Source organism: Pelodiscus sinensis, chromosome 19 (assembly GCF_049634645.1).
Source record: "Pelodiscus sinensis isolate JC-2024 chromosome 19, ASM4963464v1, whole genome shotgun sequence".
Lineage (NCBI taxonomy): Eukaryota > Metazoa > Chordata > Testudines > Trionychidae > Pelodiscus > Pelodiscus sinensis.
In genome coordinates, this window is record NC_134729.1 from 20,297,556 (window position 1) to 20,313,647 (window position 16,092).

The 16,092-nt window shown below is 52.4% G+C and overlaps 2 protein-coding genes across 7 annotated transcripts in view; both read right to left on the bottom strand.

The window, feature by feature from the left end:
- PIK3R2 (phosphoinositide-3-kinase regulatory subunit 2) overlaps positions 1-2,795 on the bottom strand; it is a 35,502-nt gene extending 32,707 nt beyond the window's left edge. For 2 of the 3 annotated variants that reach the window (XM_075902926.1, XM_075902924.1), the window contains exon 1: positions 2,640-2,795. The gene's annotated coding sequence lies outside the window, so the exon portion shown is untranslated. Of the gene's footprint in view, positions 1-2,565 lie in introns of all 3 variants that reach the window. The other variant, XM_075902925.1, reaches the window with a different exon arrangement.
- A 7,556-nt stretch (positions 2,796-10,351) lies between these two features.
- MAST3 (microtubule associated serine/threonine kinase 3) overlaps positions 10,352-16,092 on the bottom strand; it is an 87,060-nt gene continuing 81,319 nt past the window's right edge. For all 4 annotated transcript variants that reach the window (XM_075902929.1, XM_075902930.1, XM_075902927.1 and 1 more), the window contains one exon: positions 10,352-15,381. In XM_075902929.1, coding sequence (XP_075759044.1) covers positions 14,171-15,381 — 1,211 coding nt within the window. In that variant the 3' untranslated portion in view covers positions 10,352-14,170. The remainder of the gene's footprint in view (positions 15,382-16,092) is intronic.

The window sequence follows — 16,092 nt, forward strand, 5'->3', positions numbered from 1 at the left end:
GCTCAGGGCCCAGCCCCTTGTGATCCAGATCCCAGCTGGGGCCCTTGGGCACCTCTCAACACCCACCCACCCCTCTCTGCCGAGCAAAGTGCTCCGGGAGCAGATGACTGGGACTGCCTGCAGAGCTCTGCTTCACAGCCATGTCCAATGCACCCCACGCTAAGAGCCTGCCTGTGCCCTACAAGCTTCCCTGTTCGCCCCTCCCTGCGCACATGCTGCTTCCCAGGCCAGGCCCCTGACTGCCAGGCCAGCCTCGACACCCCCTGGCTCAGCATGCGTTTGGGGGTTCACATTAAAATCCTGATCCCCATAATCACCACTGCCTGCCCTGCACCCGCAGTCCCCTCCTGCAGCCCCCTCCTCAGCCATGCCCAGGGCGCCCCATTTGGGATGCACCGAGTACAGAAGGCTCTCATGCTCCTCTGAGGTGGCTGCAATACACCTCTCCCCCCGCCCCCGCCCCAGCTCACCAGCCCAGGGTCAGAGAGATGCAATGCACACAGCCCTCCCCCCACTTACTACCACAGGATTGGGGGGTGCAATGCACACAACCTCCCACAGATCACTGCCCCAGGGCAGGGGGGAAGAGTGCAAGGCACACCCCCTCCAGCTCACCGCCTCAGGGTCAGGGGGGAAATGCACACAGCCCACCCCCCTAGCTCACCGCCCCAGGGTCGGGAGAGTGCAATGCACACAGCTCACCTCAGGGTGAGGGGGCGGGGGAAGAGAGGTGTGTGTATAATGCAAACTGCCCGCCCAGCTCACTGCCCCAGGGTCGGGGGGGAATGAAATGCACACAGCCCCCCCCAGCTCACCGCCCCAGGGTTGGGGGCAATGAAATGCAAACAGCCCCCCCCCAGCTCACCGCCCCATGGTCGGGGGGGTGCAATCCACACAGACCCCCCCTCCAGCTCACCTCCCCAGGGTCAGGGGGTCCAATGCACACAGACCCCCCCCCAGCTCACCGCCCCATGGTCGGGGGGTGCAATGCACACAGACCCCCCCCAGCTCACCACCCCAGGGTCAGGGGGTCCAATGCACACAGACCCCCCCCAGCTCACCGCCCCATGGTCGGGGGGTGCAATGCACACAGACCCCCCCCCAGCTCACCGCCCCATGGTCGGGGGGTGCAATGCACACAGACCCCCCCCCAGCTCATCGCCCCAGGGTCGGGGGGAATGAAATGCACACAGTCCCCTCAGCTCACCGCCCCAGGGTCGGGGGGAATGAAATGCACACAGACCCCCCCTCCAGCTCACCTCCCCAGGGTCAGGGGGTCCAATGCACACAGACCCCCCCCCAGCTCACCGCCCCATGGTCGGGGGGTGCAATGCACACAGACCCCCCCCCAGCTCACCGCCCCAGGGTCAGGGGGTCCAATGCACACAGACCCCCCCCAGCTCACCGCCCCATGGTCGGGGGGTGCAATGCACACAGATCCCCCCCCAGCTCATCGCCCCAGGGTCGGGGGGAATGAAATGCACACAGCCCCCCCAGCTCACCGCCCCAGGGTCGGGGGGGAATGAAATGCACACAGCCCCCCCCAGCTCACCGCCCCAGGGTCGGAGGGATGAAATGCACCCCCCCCAGCTCACCGCCCCAGGATCGGGGGGTGCAATGCACACAACCCCCCCCCAATTCACCGCCCCAGGGTCGGGGGGTGCAATGCATACAGCCCCCCCCAGCTCACCACCCCAGGGTCGGGGGGTGCAATGCATTAAGCCCCCCCAGCTCACCGCCCCAGGGCCGGGGGGTGCAATGCATACAGCCCCCCCAGCTCACCGCCCCAGGGTCGGGGGGTGCAATGCATACAGCCCCCCCAGCTTGCAGCCCCAGGGTCGGGGGGTGCAATGCATACAGCCCCCCCAGCTCGCCGCCCCAGGGTCGGGGGGTGCAATGCATACAGCCCCCCCAGCTCGCCGCCCCAGGGTCGGGGGGTGCAATGCATACAGCCCCCCCAGCTCGCCGCCCCAGGGTCGGGGGGTGCAATGCATACAGCCCCCCCAGCTCGCCACCCCAAGGTCGGGGGGTGCAATGCATACAGCCCTCCCAGCTCGCCGCCCCAGGGTCGGGGGTGCAATGCATACAGCCCCCCCAGCTCACCGCCCCAGGGTCGGGGGGTGCAATGCATACAGCCCCCCCAGCTCACCGCCCCAGGGTCGGGGGGTGCAATGCATACAGCCCCCCCAGCTCACCGCCCCAGGGTCGGGGGGTGCAATGCATACAGCCCCCCCCAGCTCACCGCCCCAGGGTCGGCGGGTGCAATGCATACAGCCCCCCCAGCTCACCGCCCCAGGGTCGGGGGGTGCAATGCATACAGCCCCCCCCAGCTCACCGCCCCAGGGTCGGGGGGTGCAATGCATACAGCCCCCCCAGCTCACCGCCCCAGGGTCGGGGGGTGCAATGCATACAGCCCCCCCAGCTCACCGCCCCAGGGTCGGGGGGTGCAATGCATACAGCCCCCCCAGCTCGCCGCCCCAGGGTCGGGGGGTGCAATGCATACAGCCCCCCCAGCTCACCGCTCCAAGGTCGGGGGGTGCAATGCATACAGCCCCCCCAGCTCACCTTCCCCCGGCTGGGACATATGCCCCGCACCCAAGGAAGCTCCGACAAAGCCACGAACCGAGCCCGGGACCCACCTCTCCTCCAGCCCCATCCGCGCGCCGCAGCCCCACGTCCCTCCTGCCTCCGCCAGGCAGCAACTAGCTCGGCTTCGGCGCCTCCCCCTGTCCCGCCCAGCGGCAGCCTCAGACAGGCCGGAAAGAGCCGACGTCTAGCGGAAAGACCCGAGCCCTCTCCCGAAAATACACGAGCGAAGGCGGAGATCCCCGAAGCTTTCCGAGAGCTCTCGGCAGCTCCGAGGACAGCCGAGCGCAAAAGAGGACAGAACCTCGCCCCCTTCCCGGAGCCAGCGGGAGACATCGGCGATGCCCGAGCAGGGACGGAAACACCCGAGTGCCCCCCCCCCGCTCCCGAGCAGAGACGGAAACACCCGAGTCCGGGCACCTAACCCGCCATTACGTCACATCAATGATTGTATTAATTCTAGAGCAGCAGGGGGCTGGTCCCCTAAGTTATCCCCGGGCAGCGAGTCCCCCAGAGCCCCCCCCACCTGCACCCCTTAGAGCCCCCCCAGCACCCACTATCCCCCTCAGCGCCCCCTGGCACCCACCACCCCCTCAAAGTCCCCCCACCTGCACCCCTTAGAGCCCCCCCAGCACCCACTATCCCCCTCAGCGCCCCCTGGCACCCACCACCCTCCTCAAAGTCCCCCCACCTGCACCCCTCAGAGGCCCCTAGCACCCACCAGCCACCTCAGAGCCCCTCCATTTGCACCCTCAGAGCCCCCCCAGCACCCACCATTCTCTCAGCATCCCCTCCACCTGCACCCCTCAGAGCCCCCCCAGCACCCACCATTCTCTCAGCATCCCCTCCACCTGCACCCCTCAGAGCCACCCCAGCACCCACCTGCACCCTTCCGAGGCCCCTAGCACACACCAGCCACCTCAGAGCCCCCCCAGCACCCACCATTCTCTCAGCACCCCCTCCACCTGCACCCCTCAGAGCCACCCCATTTGCACCCTCAGAGCCCCCCCAGCACCCACTATCTCACTCAGAGTCCCCCCACCAGTCCCCTCAGAGCCCCCCCATCTGCATCCATCAGCCCCATAGCCATCCCATCTGCACCCTCAGAGCCCCCCAGCACCCACCCGCTCCCTGGCTATGTCCCTCAGAGCCCCCCAGCATCCATTGTCTCCCTCAGAGCGCCCCTCCATCCACACCCCTCAGAAGCCCCCCAGGTTGCCATTTTTGGTGGGATATGGTCCCTGTGGTTTCATCTCAAGATGATCTTTTATTCCTGAAGACTTTGGGACACTTCTGGATGGTTGGCACCCTGCACCCACTGTACCCCTCGCACCCCCCATGCCTCTCTGTGACATCAGCATCGAGGGTGTACGTGGGACGGTGGCTGCATTGCACCCACCCAGCCGGGGAGGCCCCAGTGGTGGGGCAGCTCGCCCCCAACAGCCTTTTTGCCCCTCTCAGCGGAAGCAGGACACGTGTGGGGCACACAGCATTGCCAGCACTGAACTAGCCCCCCTGGGATCCCTGCTGTCAGGACATTTGGACTAGCAGGAGCTGCACTGCCCTGCACTAGGGAAGAGAGTTTGGGCCCCGCTGCAGGTGCCCGTCCCCTCTCCTGCTCAACCAGTAATTCAGCTCCATCCCCACACCTCCTGGGGCTCTTCACCTCCCCATCTCGTCCCACAGGACTGCAGTGGGGTGCCCCCTGCTCCTTCCTAGGAAGGGCAGAGAAACAGAGCCATCCTCGCCCTTTGGCTCACACAAGGGGGAGAAGAAGGGTCTCCTGAGCTGGTAGGCTCTTGCCTCCCCCGTCTGTGAGAATGGCTTGAGATTGCTGGGGGGAAGGAGAGTGCTGTCTGCCGGGAGGACAGCCCATCAGAGGTCTCAAAACGGGGAGGGGTCTGGAACATCCCAGTGTGTCTGGAGACTGGCTCCAGCAGCCCCAACCAAAGCCTCCCATTGGTTTAAAAAAATCACCAGCCACAGCAGCACTGCACAGACACGCACAGCTGGGCGAATGCAAACTTTTCCCCATTACAGGGAGGCTCTCACACTGCGCTGGGGCCGGGCTTGGTACACCTTTCACGCTGGCTCAACTTTAGGCCTGTTCTACTCAGTTCCCCCACACAAGCTGAGCCTATCTCGTTTCAGCTCAGTAAACCCACAGGCAGGAAAAGCCGTCTCAGTTTTCCCAGAGAGATGGAAGGCTCTTCTCCTACATCTTTGCCAGGGGCTTTTGTTTAGTCCAGCCTTCTCCTTTATCTCCGGAAGCTCAGCTCTTGGCCGAATTCCAGCACTAAGGCAAGTCCTGCCATGCTCAGCTCCTAGCCCAGAAGGCAGTTTGAAGAAAAGACAAGACAAAATTAACTCCAAAAGGATGAAGTAACATCTTTTCCCCTACAGAAGCTTCACGATGACAGTGGAAGTAGCCTTTTATCCTTTTGCTGTTGTATTGAAACCCACGCTAACGAGACACAGGCAGCTAGAAGCATGATGTTGTGCAGACATCTCAGCTGGTAGGTGTCTGACAGGTAGTTGTGCACAGATGGAAGAGGAAGATTTGCCTTTCTAGTCTTGCATATTTTTCTTCTCTTATGGCGGTTGCAGGAAAGCAGAGCTGCTAGAGTCAGCAAAGCATAGTTTAAGAGAACGGGGCCTAGTGCTATGTTTAAATGAGAACAGAGGAGATGGCACAGACCTGACAAGCTAAGCACACTGGATTTCAGAACAGGCTGACAAGGCTCACTAGAAATACATTTCAAAATGTAGAGACAGAATTTTATTCTTGTCCAGGGTAAATAAAGAATTGGTTTTTGGACGACGTTTTAAGGTTGCCAGATGGTTGAAACATAAATACCACTCCCCTCCCCCTCCCCCCGCCCAAAAAAGGGAAAACATTCTGTTGGAAGGGAAAAAAGGGGACAAAAAAGATAGAAGAAAAAAATAAAAAGGGACTCCAAGGACTTAAGCAAAAAAAAAAAAAAAAAAGCAGCATTAAAACAGCATGTCCCCTTTAAGAGTGAGTGCAGGGATAGGAACAGGGCTTGAGCACTAAGACACAGGGGAAAGCATTGCTTCCCTTAGTTCTTTTGGCCTGCAGCCATTTTGTGCCGGCAGCCTTGGGGAACCAGGTAAGCATGGAGGCTGGGGTCAGAGGACTGGGGGAGCCCGGAGAAGGTTGGGGGGGAGAAGCAGGGCACTGAGTGGTTGCAGGGTTGCTAGCTACCTAGCGTTTTTGCTTCCTGGCCTGGGAAAAATTCAGAAAATACCAGACATTTTAAGTGTCCAGTATTCTCTGAATTTTTTTTTAACCGGACAGGAGCCAAAAATACCAGACTGTCCGGGTGAATACCGGACACCTGGCAACCCTACCATGTTTAGCGTAGGGATATCAACATGCAGTCTGCTACGTGATTAACCTGATTGGTTAATCCTATCGACTATGTGCACTTCCCCCACCTTGTTGCCTCTATCCATCAGCACTCAGAATCCTGATGATGTGCCCTGGGTCTGGAGAGGGCGTTTATGGGCCTCTCTCTAAGGCATGACGGCTCCATGCTGGCAGGATGTTCTCTGGGACAGGGAGTGGTGCTGCTGAGACAGCTAAAAGGGGGCTCCAAAATGGATTTACTTTTAGACTGGGGACTTGCCCAAGCCGGTACCGGCAGCCTGCAGGCAGGGGCAACCTGTGACTATAGGTGGACTCAGCCGCCGCCTAGGGTGCCGCCGTCCGGGGCGCCCGATGATGTCAATCCATTGACGACCCTGCAGGAGCGGGCGCCAATCGCGCGTTCCGCCTGGGGCGCCAGCTGCCGCAGCCGGCCTTGGGCTGCTCCTGCCTGCAGGCCCCTGGTGTCAATGGGACTTCTGGCTGATGGTGTAGAAGGCATGGTTTGAGGTGGGCTAAGCCACTCGACTTGAGGTGCTGCTGTACTTCCTGACGGAGGGGTTCAGATGCCCAGTGTGGGTCTTGCCTCTCTTCCAACCCTTTCATTTCCCTTATGGGAGATTTTCTTGGATGGAGCTGGGGAGGGAGAGCGGCATCAGCTAAGAAGGTGGCACCAGAAGGATTCTGCGCACCAGTATTGCAGTGCTCAGGGCAGAGTTGGATCTCTGCTCCCGTGTTAGAGCTAGTGCTAACTCCATTAGGCATGCCCAGAAACAGATGTCCCTTTTGTCTGTGGTTTGAGCTTATAAATGTGACACTTGGTCGCTTATGTGCCCTTCACCTAAGTCACCTCAAAACAGCTGTTATAAGGATCCCTGATGATGGGGACTAATTTAGCTATAACTAGTCGAGCGAGATCGGGCAGTCATTGTGAAGAGTTTTCTGAAAACATCCATTCAGTGTGCAGCAGCAGTCAAAAAAGCAAAATGTTAGGAATCATTAAAAAGGGATAGAGAATAAGACAGAAAATATCTTATTGCCGCTTTATAAAACCATGGTCTACACACATCTTGAATACTGTGTACAGATGTGGTTGCCTCATCTCAAAAAAGATATTTTGGCATTGGAAAAGGTTCAGAAAAGGGCAACAAAAATTATTAGGGGTTTGGAACGGGTCCCATATGAAGAGAGATTTAAAAGATTTGGATTTTTCATCTTAGAAAAAAGAAGACTAAAGGGGGAAGATGATAGAAGTCTAATGAAATCATGACTGGTGTGGAAAAGTGAGTAAAAGTTATTTACTTATTCCCACAATATAAGAACTAAGGGTCACCAAATGAAATGAATAGGCAGAAGGTTTAAAAACAAACAAAAGGAAGTTTTTCTTCACTCAGCACAGTCAACCTGTGGAACTCCTTGCCAGAGGATGTGAAGACTAGGATTTTAACAGGGTTAAAAAAAGAGCTAGATAAATTCATGGAGGTTAGGCCCCATCAATGGCTATTAGCCAGGATGGGTAGGAATGGTGTCCCTAGCCTGTTTGTCTCAAAATGGGTGACAAGAGAGGGATCACATGATTTCCTGTTCTGTACCCTCCCTCTAGGGCATCTGATATTGGCCAGTGTCGGCAGACAGGATACCGGGCTAGATGGACCTTTGGTCTGACCCCATCTGGCTGTTCTTATCAGACACTTACAGCAACTGAATGGTTTTAAACCCGGGGATCAGGGCATGCCACACCCTTAGGCAATCTCCTCATTCTGTCATTTGCCACAACTGAGAATAGCCTGGCTCCATCGTCTTTGGAACATCTTTCCAGCACTGTCACTGGCGGCAAGAAGGAACTAAGGATGGGCAGAGTGAACGACGCCTTGTACTGCACCACGAAGGTACCACTCCAGAGAATGCTGAAGTTGCTCACCTATAGATTATAGTTAGGGGAAAACTTCTGGCATTGGCATACATGGCGAGCATATACACCTGATATGAAATGGACACTAGCAATCACTTGAAGGAAAATCATCAATGTATCAGTTGCTTTGTTTTAAAAATCCTAGTAAAAAAGGCAGGTTTTGGTTGCCTGATGGGACTGTCTGTCATTTTCTGGGCAAAATCTGAAAGGAACTGAAGCATGTGTTTCATTGCATGCCATCTGCATTATATTACACATTAGGAAGATCAAGTAGTGAACATGCAGGAGTAATAAGAATTTTATTTCCAAAACGTTCTTTAAAAGCTCCAGTATTAGCAGTTCTGAACTAAGTAGTCCCCCCTTGAACAGAAGGCTATGCACTTTAATTCCATCTCAAGGAATAATTTTATTACAACAGGAAGCTTTTTCTGAATATATTCATACCAAGACCAGTGGTTCAGTACAATACAGGAAGACAAGGCCCTGTTTAGTTTTAAGACATTTTCCATAAAAATCCTTTTTATACAACTTCTGAAACAAGAGTTTTATTCTTACACAGTAGTTCTTCAGCCACGGTCCTGCTGAGGCCCTTTTACACCTGGTCGGTGTAAAGGAGATGCCCACTTTTATTTTTTCAAAACAACAATGCTAACTTCCTGAGTGGTTGCTAGAGAAGTCTGAAGAAGCAAGCAGAAGACCGATTCTAAATAAGAGAGCTACAAAATAAAATAAATAAAAAGGAAACAGCTAGAAATTCAGCAGAAACAGAATTACAACAGAGCAATAGCTGGCAAGATCATTTCAGAAGCAAAAGCAACTTCATTCTGTGTTGTCATCTAGCAAAGAACCATTTCATTCACTAAACCCCAAGATCAGAAAGTGCTTTTGTACCTCCACAGACGGATGATGTGGAATTAATACATGCTCTCAGCCACCAATATGATTGTTTGCTTATTTTCTGGGTAAGTTACTACAAGAATTAGCACAGAAGAAGCAGTCGATTTAAAACAGCCACACAAATTAAAATAAACTAAGCACTTAAATAAGCTATCAAAATAGAAAGCTAGCATCACCAATTACTCTCAAATCTGGAATGGGAAAAGAAATCACTTTATAGTGGGATTGGTGCTAGAAAATGGCATAAACTTTAGCATTATACAAATAATAAAAAATACCACTCTGACAACTTAGCTCACCTGCTTGGATATCATCGCAATACAAACTATACAGTAAGGGATATAAATAAGTGTTTTGACATAGAAGCCCAATACTTGCACTGTGTCAGTTTCTGCAAACACTGAAGTTAAAAAAAAACATACATGCATTATCAAATGTAAACATTTACATCATATAAAACCTTAGAAATGCTGGAAAATGCCCGAGGGACTTTTACTTTATATAAAATCTACCAGCACAAGAGGCAAAAGGAGTTCAGAAATTACAACTAGAGACAGATCAGACAACACAGTGAAGTTTATTACATTTTTAATAAAAATGTAGGGCTCTAATTAAATGTTCACTTGGAAGTCTCTATGGAATGTCTGTATGCTCTGAAAGCACATCTTGGGGAAGGTTTTAGAAACTAGCTTAATGCAGAACACAGAAGAGAAACTGCAAATCTCTGAAAATAAAATTTTACTCTGTTACCCTTTGAATCAAGATACTGAAATATGGCCCAGGGAAAGAAGAAAACGGATAAATTCCAGTTGTGCTTTTCCTAACCAACTCTGTCTCATATGGGACATCTCTGAAAAGATGATCAAGCAGATTAATTTATTTCAACTTAGAGCTATTTCAATCTCTCTCTACAAGAAAAAAAATTAAACACAAACAAAACCCTCTATATTATTAGAAAAAAAATAATCTCATCTAAAACAAGCAGTCTGAAAACAAGTTCCTTCCCTCCCACCCCACCCCCTAAACAGCCACAAGTAATTAGTAATCCTTCAGCTAATTTGTATTAGGTTCAGACACACAGGTTCCTGAATGAGCTTTGAGGTCTGACAGATCCATCAAATCCGTAACTTATTACATCTTCATTGGCAATCCTATTGCTCTCACACAGCCTGAAAAAAGACTTCAGGGGTTAGTAATCCCACTAACTGTAGTTTTCATGCACGAGATCCAAGATGGGATGATCCTACAAACTCTTACAAACCTCTACACTATGTAGGTTTTGCCTAAATGTCTCAAAGTATAAAGTATAAAGTGCCCGAACTCAAATAGTGATAGAAACGTAGCCGTGTTAGTCTGGTGTAGCTGAAACAAAAACAGGACTATGTAGCACTTTAAAGACTAACAAGATGGCTTATTAGGTGATGAGCTTTCGTGGGCCAGACCCACTTCCTCAGATCAAATAGTGGAAGAAAATTGTCACAACCATATATACCATTTTTAATTGTATCCTTTGGTCTATATGGTTGTGACAATTTTCTTCCACTATTTGATCTGAGGAAGTGGGTCTGGCCCACGAAAGCTCATCACCTAATAAACCATCTTGTTAGTCTTTAAAGTGCTACATAGTCCTGTCTTTTGTTCGAACTCAAATAGTCTTTCCAAGTCAGACCACGAGAATTTTTTCTCTTTTCCTATAAAGTTTAAAATGGGAAGTAAAAAAAAGTAAAACCTTGAGCTGTTAACGTGGCAGGAATGCACAAGTGCTAGAGGAGCGCCAGCGAGTCCCTGAAAGCTCACTTCATCTGCCCAGATGTCACAGAACCCTACACTAAAAACGCAGCACAACATGCATAGCCCCGGCCATTATTTTCTGTTTGAGAGTTGAGTTCCTGTCCCAGCCTCTGAACAAATTCTATTTGTGTTTTGTTTATTCGAGAGTGAGTATGCCCTTTCCAAATGTTAGGAGAGCTTCAGTCTGGAAAAGCTAGACCGGCAGGTGGTACTGCCCGACCCTGCTCCTGGGAGCTGCCACTGAGAACAGTTATATGACAGAGAGGAAAAGGACATACCTGGGGTGGAGAACACATTAAATCATTATGATCAGCTTTGTTGGTGAGGTTCTTCGATTGGGGGTGGGGGGGGAAGAGATGTTCAAAGTCCTTTTTTTTTTAAATGGAAAATGGACAAAATCTGCAAGTTCTTCTAAAGAAATTTCTTCAAGCTTAATGTTCCCTTCATTCCTGGCTCTACTCACAAGACAGAGCTTAAGGAGGTGCCCTTTTCAAATCTTTGCAATTCCCCTTTAACACGGAAGCACAACATGAACTGGCCCAGGCTAGCCAAAAGCAGCTGGAAAACAGGAACAGTTCAACAAAGATGGCCCTTTGGTGCCAAGAAGTAACCTGCGTGTGGCTGCTTATTCAGCACAGAAAGCCAATGAGCGGGATTGGTTGGCTCACCTTTACAACAGGGCCCTGCGCGGGACACTGGCAGTCCTCACATGCTGCTGAGCCAAGGAAAGGTAGAAAGCACTGAGGGACTTTCGCCAGTCCAGACGTTCCTTGTCCATCATGTCGAGCCCTCTGATTTTGACTAGAAGATGCATGAAGGCAGGGACCACAGGACATCATAATGCAACAAGAGGAAGATAGATATTGCTCACAAGCTAATCCAGTGTTTCTCAAACTGTGGGTTGCAACCCCCAGAGGGGTCGCGAGCAACTTACAGGGGGGTCACAGCTGGATCCGTTTTTTTTTAATGCAAAAATTTGTCTCTTCCCAGCATCTCAGTTGCCAGGTGTCCGGTTTTCACCCGGACCCCTGCCACGTCTGGTGGGGGCGGGGGAGTGAGGAGTGCTGCAGAGTCTCGCAAAGGGGGGGTGGGGGCAGTTGCCGGGCGCCGGGGGGGAGAGAAGAAATGAGATTGGAGCAGGGCTCTTGAGGCTGAGGATGCCTGCCTCAGGGGTAGGGGGGAGTACACTCGGATGGCCGCTAGGGGGGCCTGGGTCTGAGGCAGGGGGGAATGCACTGGGATGGAGGAGTTCTAGGGGGGCCAGGCTCTGAGGCAGGGGTGAGTGCATTGGGATGGGGAGACTGGGGGGCATGGCTCAGGGGGAGGGGGTGGGTGCATTGGCGGTAAGTGTGCAGTCCGAAACTGGAGAAAGTGGAGCAACTTTTGCTTAACAACTTTGGCTCCCCCCCCCTTTTTTGGAGCAGTGAGGGGGGGTGTCTCAAATTAATTTAGCATTTTAGGGGGTCGCGGTATCTCAAAGTTTGAGAACCCCTGAGCTAATCCTAGCTCTGGGGTTCTTTAGCTGTTTTACTGCGTCTGAGATGATATCTTCGGATTCCAAGAAATGGAATCCCGGAGAGGCGTATAAACAGACGCACAAAGGCATATTCTCGTCCAAGATATCACTGTCTCTAACCCATGAGTCTAATCCCTTGGTTGATCTCCCCTCGCCAGCCCCACCTCAAGTGAAAAACTCTCAACTTCTTCGGCTGCCAAAGAACAATTTGGACCAATCGCCAAGAGATCCCACCAAGCACCATTTCTTGCAACTAAGATCCACATGATTAAATCACTCCTGATGAACCAGCCTGGTGACGCTCACTCCCACATGGTAAGTCTCTCCTGCTCTGTGGGAAAGAAACACAATTAGCAACTAGAAAGAGGGAGCAGAAACCTCTTTGGCTGAGCTAACAGCAACACCGGAAGGTTCTGAGAATGTTCAACCACAATGTGGAAAGAACTGAAGGGAACTTCTGTAGGCTACTAAAACATTTATTTTCTATCCCAAAAAACATGACTTACATGCAGCATCAACTACGGTTGAATGTCTCTAGTCTGGCACCCTTGGGACCTGACTGGTGCAAACCAGAGAATTTGCAAAAACCATGAATGGTCAGTGTTGTCTAGCAGCATGACCAACACGTCTACTGTGTACTGGACTCCTAGAAGACATTTAGGTGTAAATTAAGAGCTAAAAAACAGCACAGAACAGATAGCCGGGACTGGTGACTGTAAACAAACTTTCTGGGATGTGGGAAACTTGGCCATACTCATGGTAAGTGGACATTCCGCTAACTAAAATCAGGCCGAACCACAGATGTTACTGGATCAGAGAGAGCCAGACTAGACAGGTTCAACCTGTACCATAGATGGGAACTGGCCACACACAGCAAAAGTTCTCATCTCTCTCACACACCATCAATCCTGTCTTGGCAGATGTGCACAGAGGCCTCGCTGCCTTCAAACAGTACAACTGTTTCCTAGAATTGGCCAAGTCAACGTGTCAAGGAAAAAGAGGCAGAAGAGTAACGGTTCAGCACATGCTCTAAAGGGGTGCTGTTGTCAGACGTATACACAACGTTCTGGGGGCCATAGGTTCATTGCCAGTGACAGCACATGGCCAGGGTATGGAAACTGCTCAACAAGGTTTGTCTGGGATTTGCAATACTGGATTCCTACATTCCCGCTGGGCATCAATCACACGGGTATAGTCATAAAACACCAAAGCAAAAATTATTCCCCCCCTCCCACACACACACTGGGGAGAGGGAAATTTATGCCTAACTTGGGGACATCTGGCATCAGCAAGTAGGGTACTAGATTAGATGAACCACTGGTCTGTTCCGGAACAGGAATCCCATCATTACAAAGTTACTGCTTTTTCCTCCAATGAAGACCAGCTCTTCTGTGAAGAATAAGACACCTGTATGAAGATCAAAGCACTGGGACATGCCCCGCTGTGCATATCCCTACCAAAAATAGTATTTTAAAGCTTGCCTCTGGTTGGTTTTCTTCGTGCCCTGCCACCTGAAACTGACATTAACAAAAGGGGGAAAAACTAGTGCTTCTTAGAAATGACAGAACACATACAATGCATTTCAGAGGTGGGATTATAAACACTCACAAAACAGCAGTAATGCTTCCCCTAGCACAAGTCAGTTTAGATCACCTTAGATGCCTCCTCTTAGCTTATAAAAGTAATAAATTAGTGGTAAGGATTCATGTCTTGTCCTTTCTATTTACAATGCTTTAGGTCCTGCTGAGGAAACACCATCAGAACAAAACAGCGTCCTTAGCTCTACAAAAATATGAACATCTTCCCAGTTAATACAAAAACCTTTTGTAAGTAAATGTGTCGAATTATTCCCCACCCCACTGACAGGTCTGGCGTTAAAAACGTTTCCGAGGCATTGACTCTCACAAAACGCAGGTGTGTAATTTGAAGAGCGTATCTCAGCAGCTGGGGGGGGTGCCGGTCTCCAGCACAGATGTGCTTTTTCTGGAAGCTGATCGCTTCGGGAATGCGGGCAGCGTTGAAGCCCTGTCACTTGGTTGCCTGTTCACCTTTAGCCAGTGCCTTTTGCTCAACGTGCGACTCACTCATCCTTGACTTTTGTAGGAGCTTGACTGCGCGTCTTTTGTTGGTGCGCTCTGGGCACCTCAGCTTCGGTGCACTCGTGCTCTTCCATTCCCAAGCTCCCCCACAACTCCAGCTTCGGAGGTGGGCCCGCCAGGTCCTTACTACATGTCCTATGCGGGGATCCAGAAGCTGGTGAGGGTTCTTGCCCAGCGAGAAGCTCTTTCTGCTCTCTGTTCTCTTTCCACTGGCAGGAGACGCTCTTGTATTCCACTGCTGTAGTTCCATCCGTTTGTTCAGTATAAACCCTGGCCATCACCTGGATAGGATAGGACCCTTGGCATTCCCACTCGGCAGCGTGCGTCTCCTGCTCATCGCTCTCTGACCCTTGAACTGCTATCTGGGGCACCACCGTCGGCATCTGTTCTGGGTTTGGGGGCTCTGGAGTAGAGCTACAAGACGCTGACCTTGGTTTGGTCTCCACCCAGGAAGCTGCATGAGGGGCGCGTCTCCACAGCGCATGTTCCCTGTCTGGCTTGGCCTCTACTTTTGTGCCATCTTCACTCACAGGCACCAGCTCTGGCTCATCAAAACTCACTTCTTGGACAGCTTCTTGCTTTTTAAAGGAGTCCCTGCGCTCCGACAGGTTCAGCCTCCTCATGACAACGACCTCCTGGTCACGGTCGTGCCTGTCCCCCGTCCAGTCTCTCATTCGGGGGGTCCCCGGGTAAGCCCCAGCACAGAGCTCCCCTGCCTGGATAAGAGTCTCCCGCTCTCCCAGAGCCTCCCCCATCCCATCTCCTGGAGGCATGTCCAGAGTGAGCTTCCGGTTGCTGATGGTTTTCTTTTCTGCTAAGTAGGTAGCAATTTTCTCTGCCGACTGCACTCGTTTTAGCAGAGGAGACCTGGGGCCTTCGGCACTCCTGGGCCGAGACACTTGCCTGACAATGGTCGGGGGGGACAGAGTCTTGCCCTGAAAGGAATGAACGCTTTTGGTGTAGCTTGGTAGTGGCGATGGGGACCTCTGGGGAGAAGGCGGCTGTGGGACTGAGGAAGGCGTACATGCAAGGGGAGATGGGGGTATGCTGCTGGTGGACTTGCGGCGCCCCACCTTGTAACGCTGACCACTCAGCTTTGGCACTAGCCCATGGAGAGAGCTCGGCCGGATGTGTCCTGCAGGGGAGGTGGGGGTGCTCGAGGACGGGGAGGTGCTCTGTGGGGAGACCGAATCTGCCAGAGAGAGAGAGAAAGAGAAAGAGACAGAGAGAGAGAGAGACAGAGAGAGAGAGAGATCAACACACCTGAGAAAACACAATCCTCCCATTCCCGACACATCACAAGGCTCAGGCCAGATCAGCATTTCCAGCACCCACCTCATATATGGTGGGTTTGAATGAGGTGTCGGCCAAATCAAGCCACTTAATGGAACCTGGCCACCATACTCTGAGGAGCACTGCAAGTTGCGGGGGGAGGGAGGGACACCCCCCCCCCACACACACACACCTCACTTCCAATCACTGCACACGAACCCAGCTGCAACTGCAGCTGCCCACGTGCTCCCCTCCTATTATTCCACCCCACGCTATACAATTTGTGCTTCTCTTTCCTGGCCTCTTCCCATGAATTTCCAGGGAAATGTTCATTCAACTCAGGAAGTTTATGCCCAAGAGTCGCCATGAGCCTCCACCTGTCTGGATACCTTTCAAGAGGCAAGTTAGGAGCTGGAGCAGACAAAGTACCGTTGCCATAAACGCACGAGTGACAGACGCCCATCGGTACAAGTCAGCATACAAGGAGTAGGAGCTGAGCATCCACAAACCCCAGAGCAAAGGCCGACGACCCAGCCGTGTCTCAAGCCCAAGCAGGAGTAACCTGAGGGCACATGCTATGCAGCCACCTGCACACACCCCTGGAACAGGCAGAGCACAGGGCAAGCCAGCA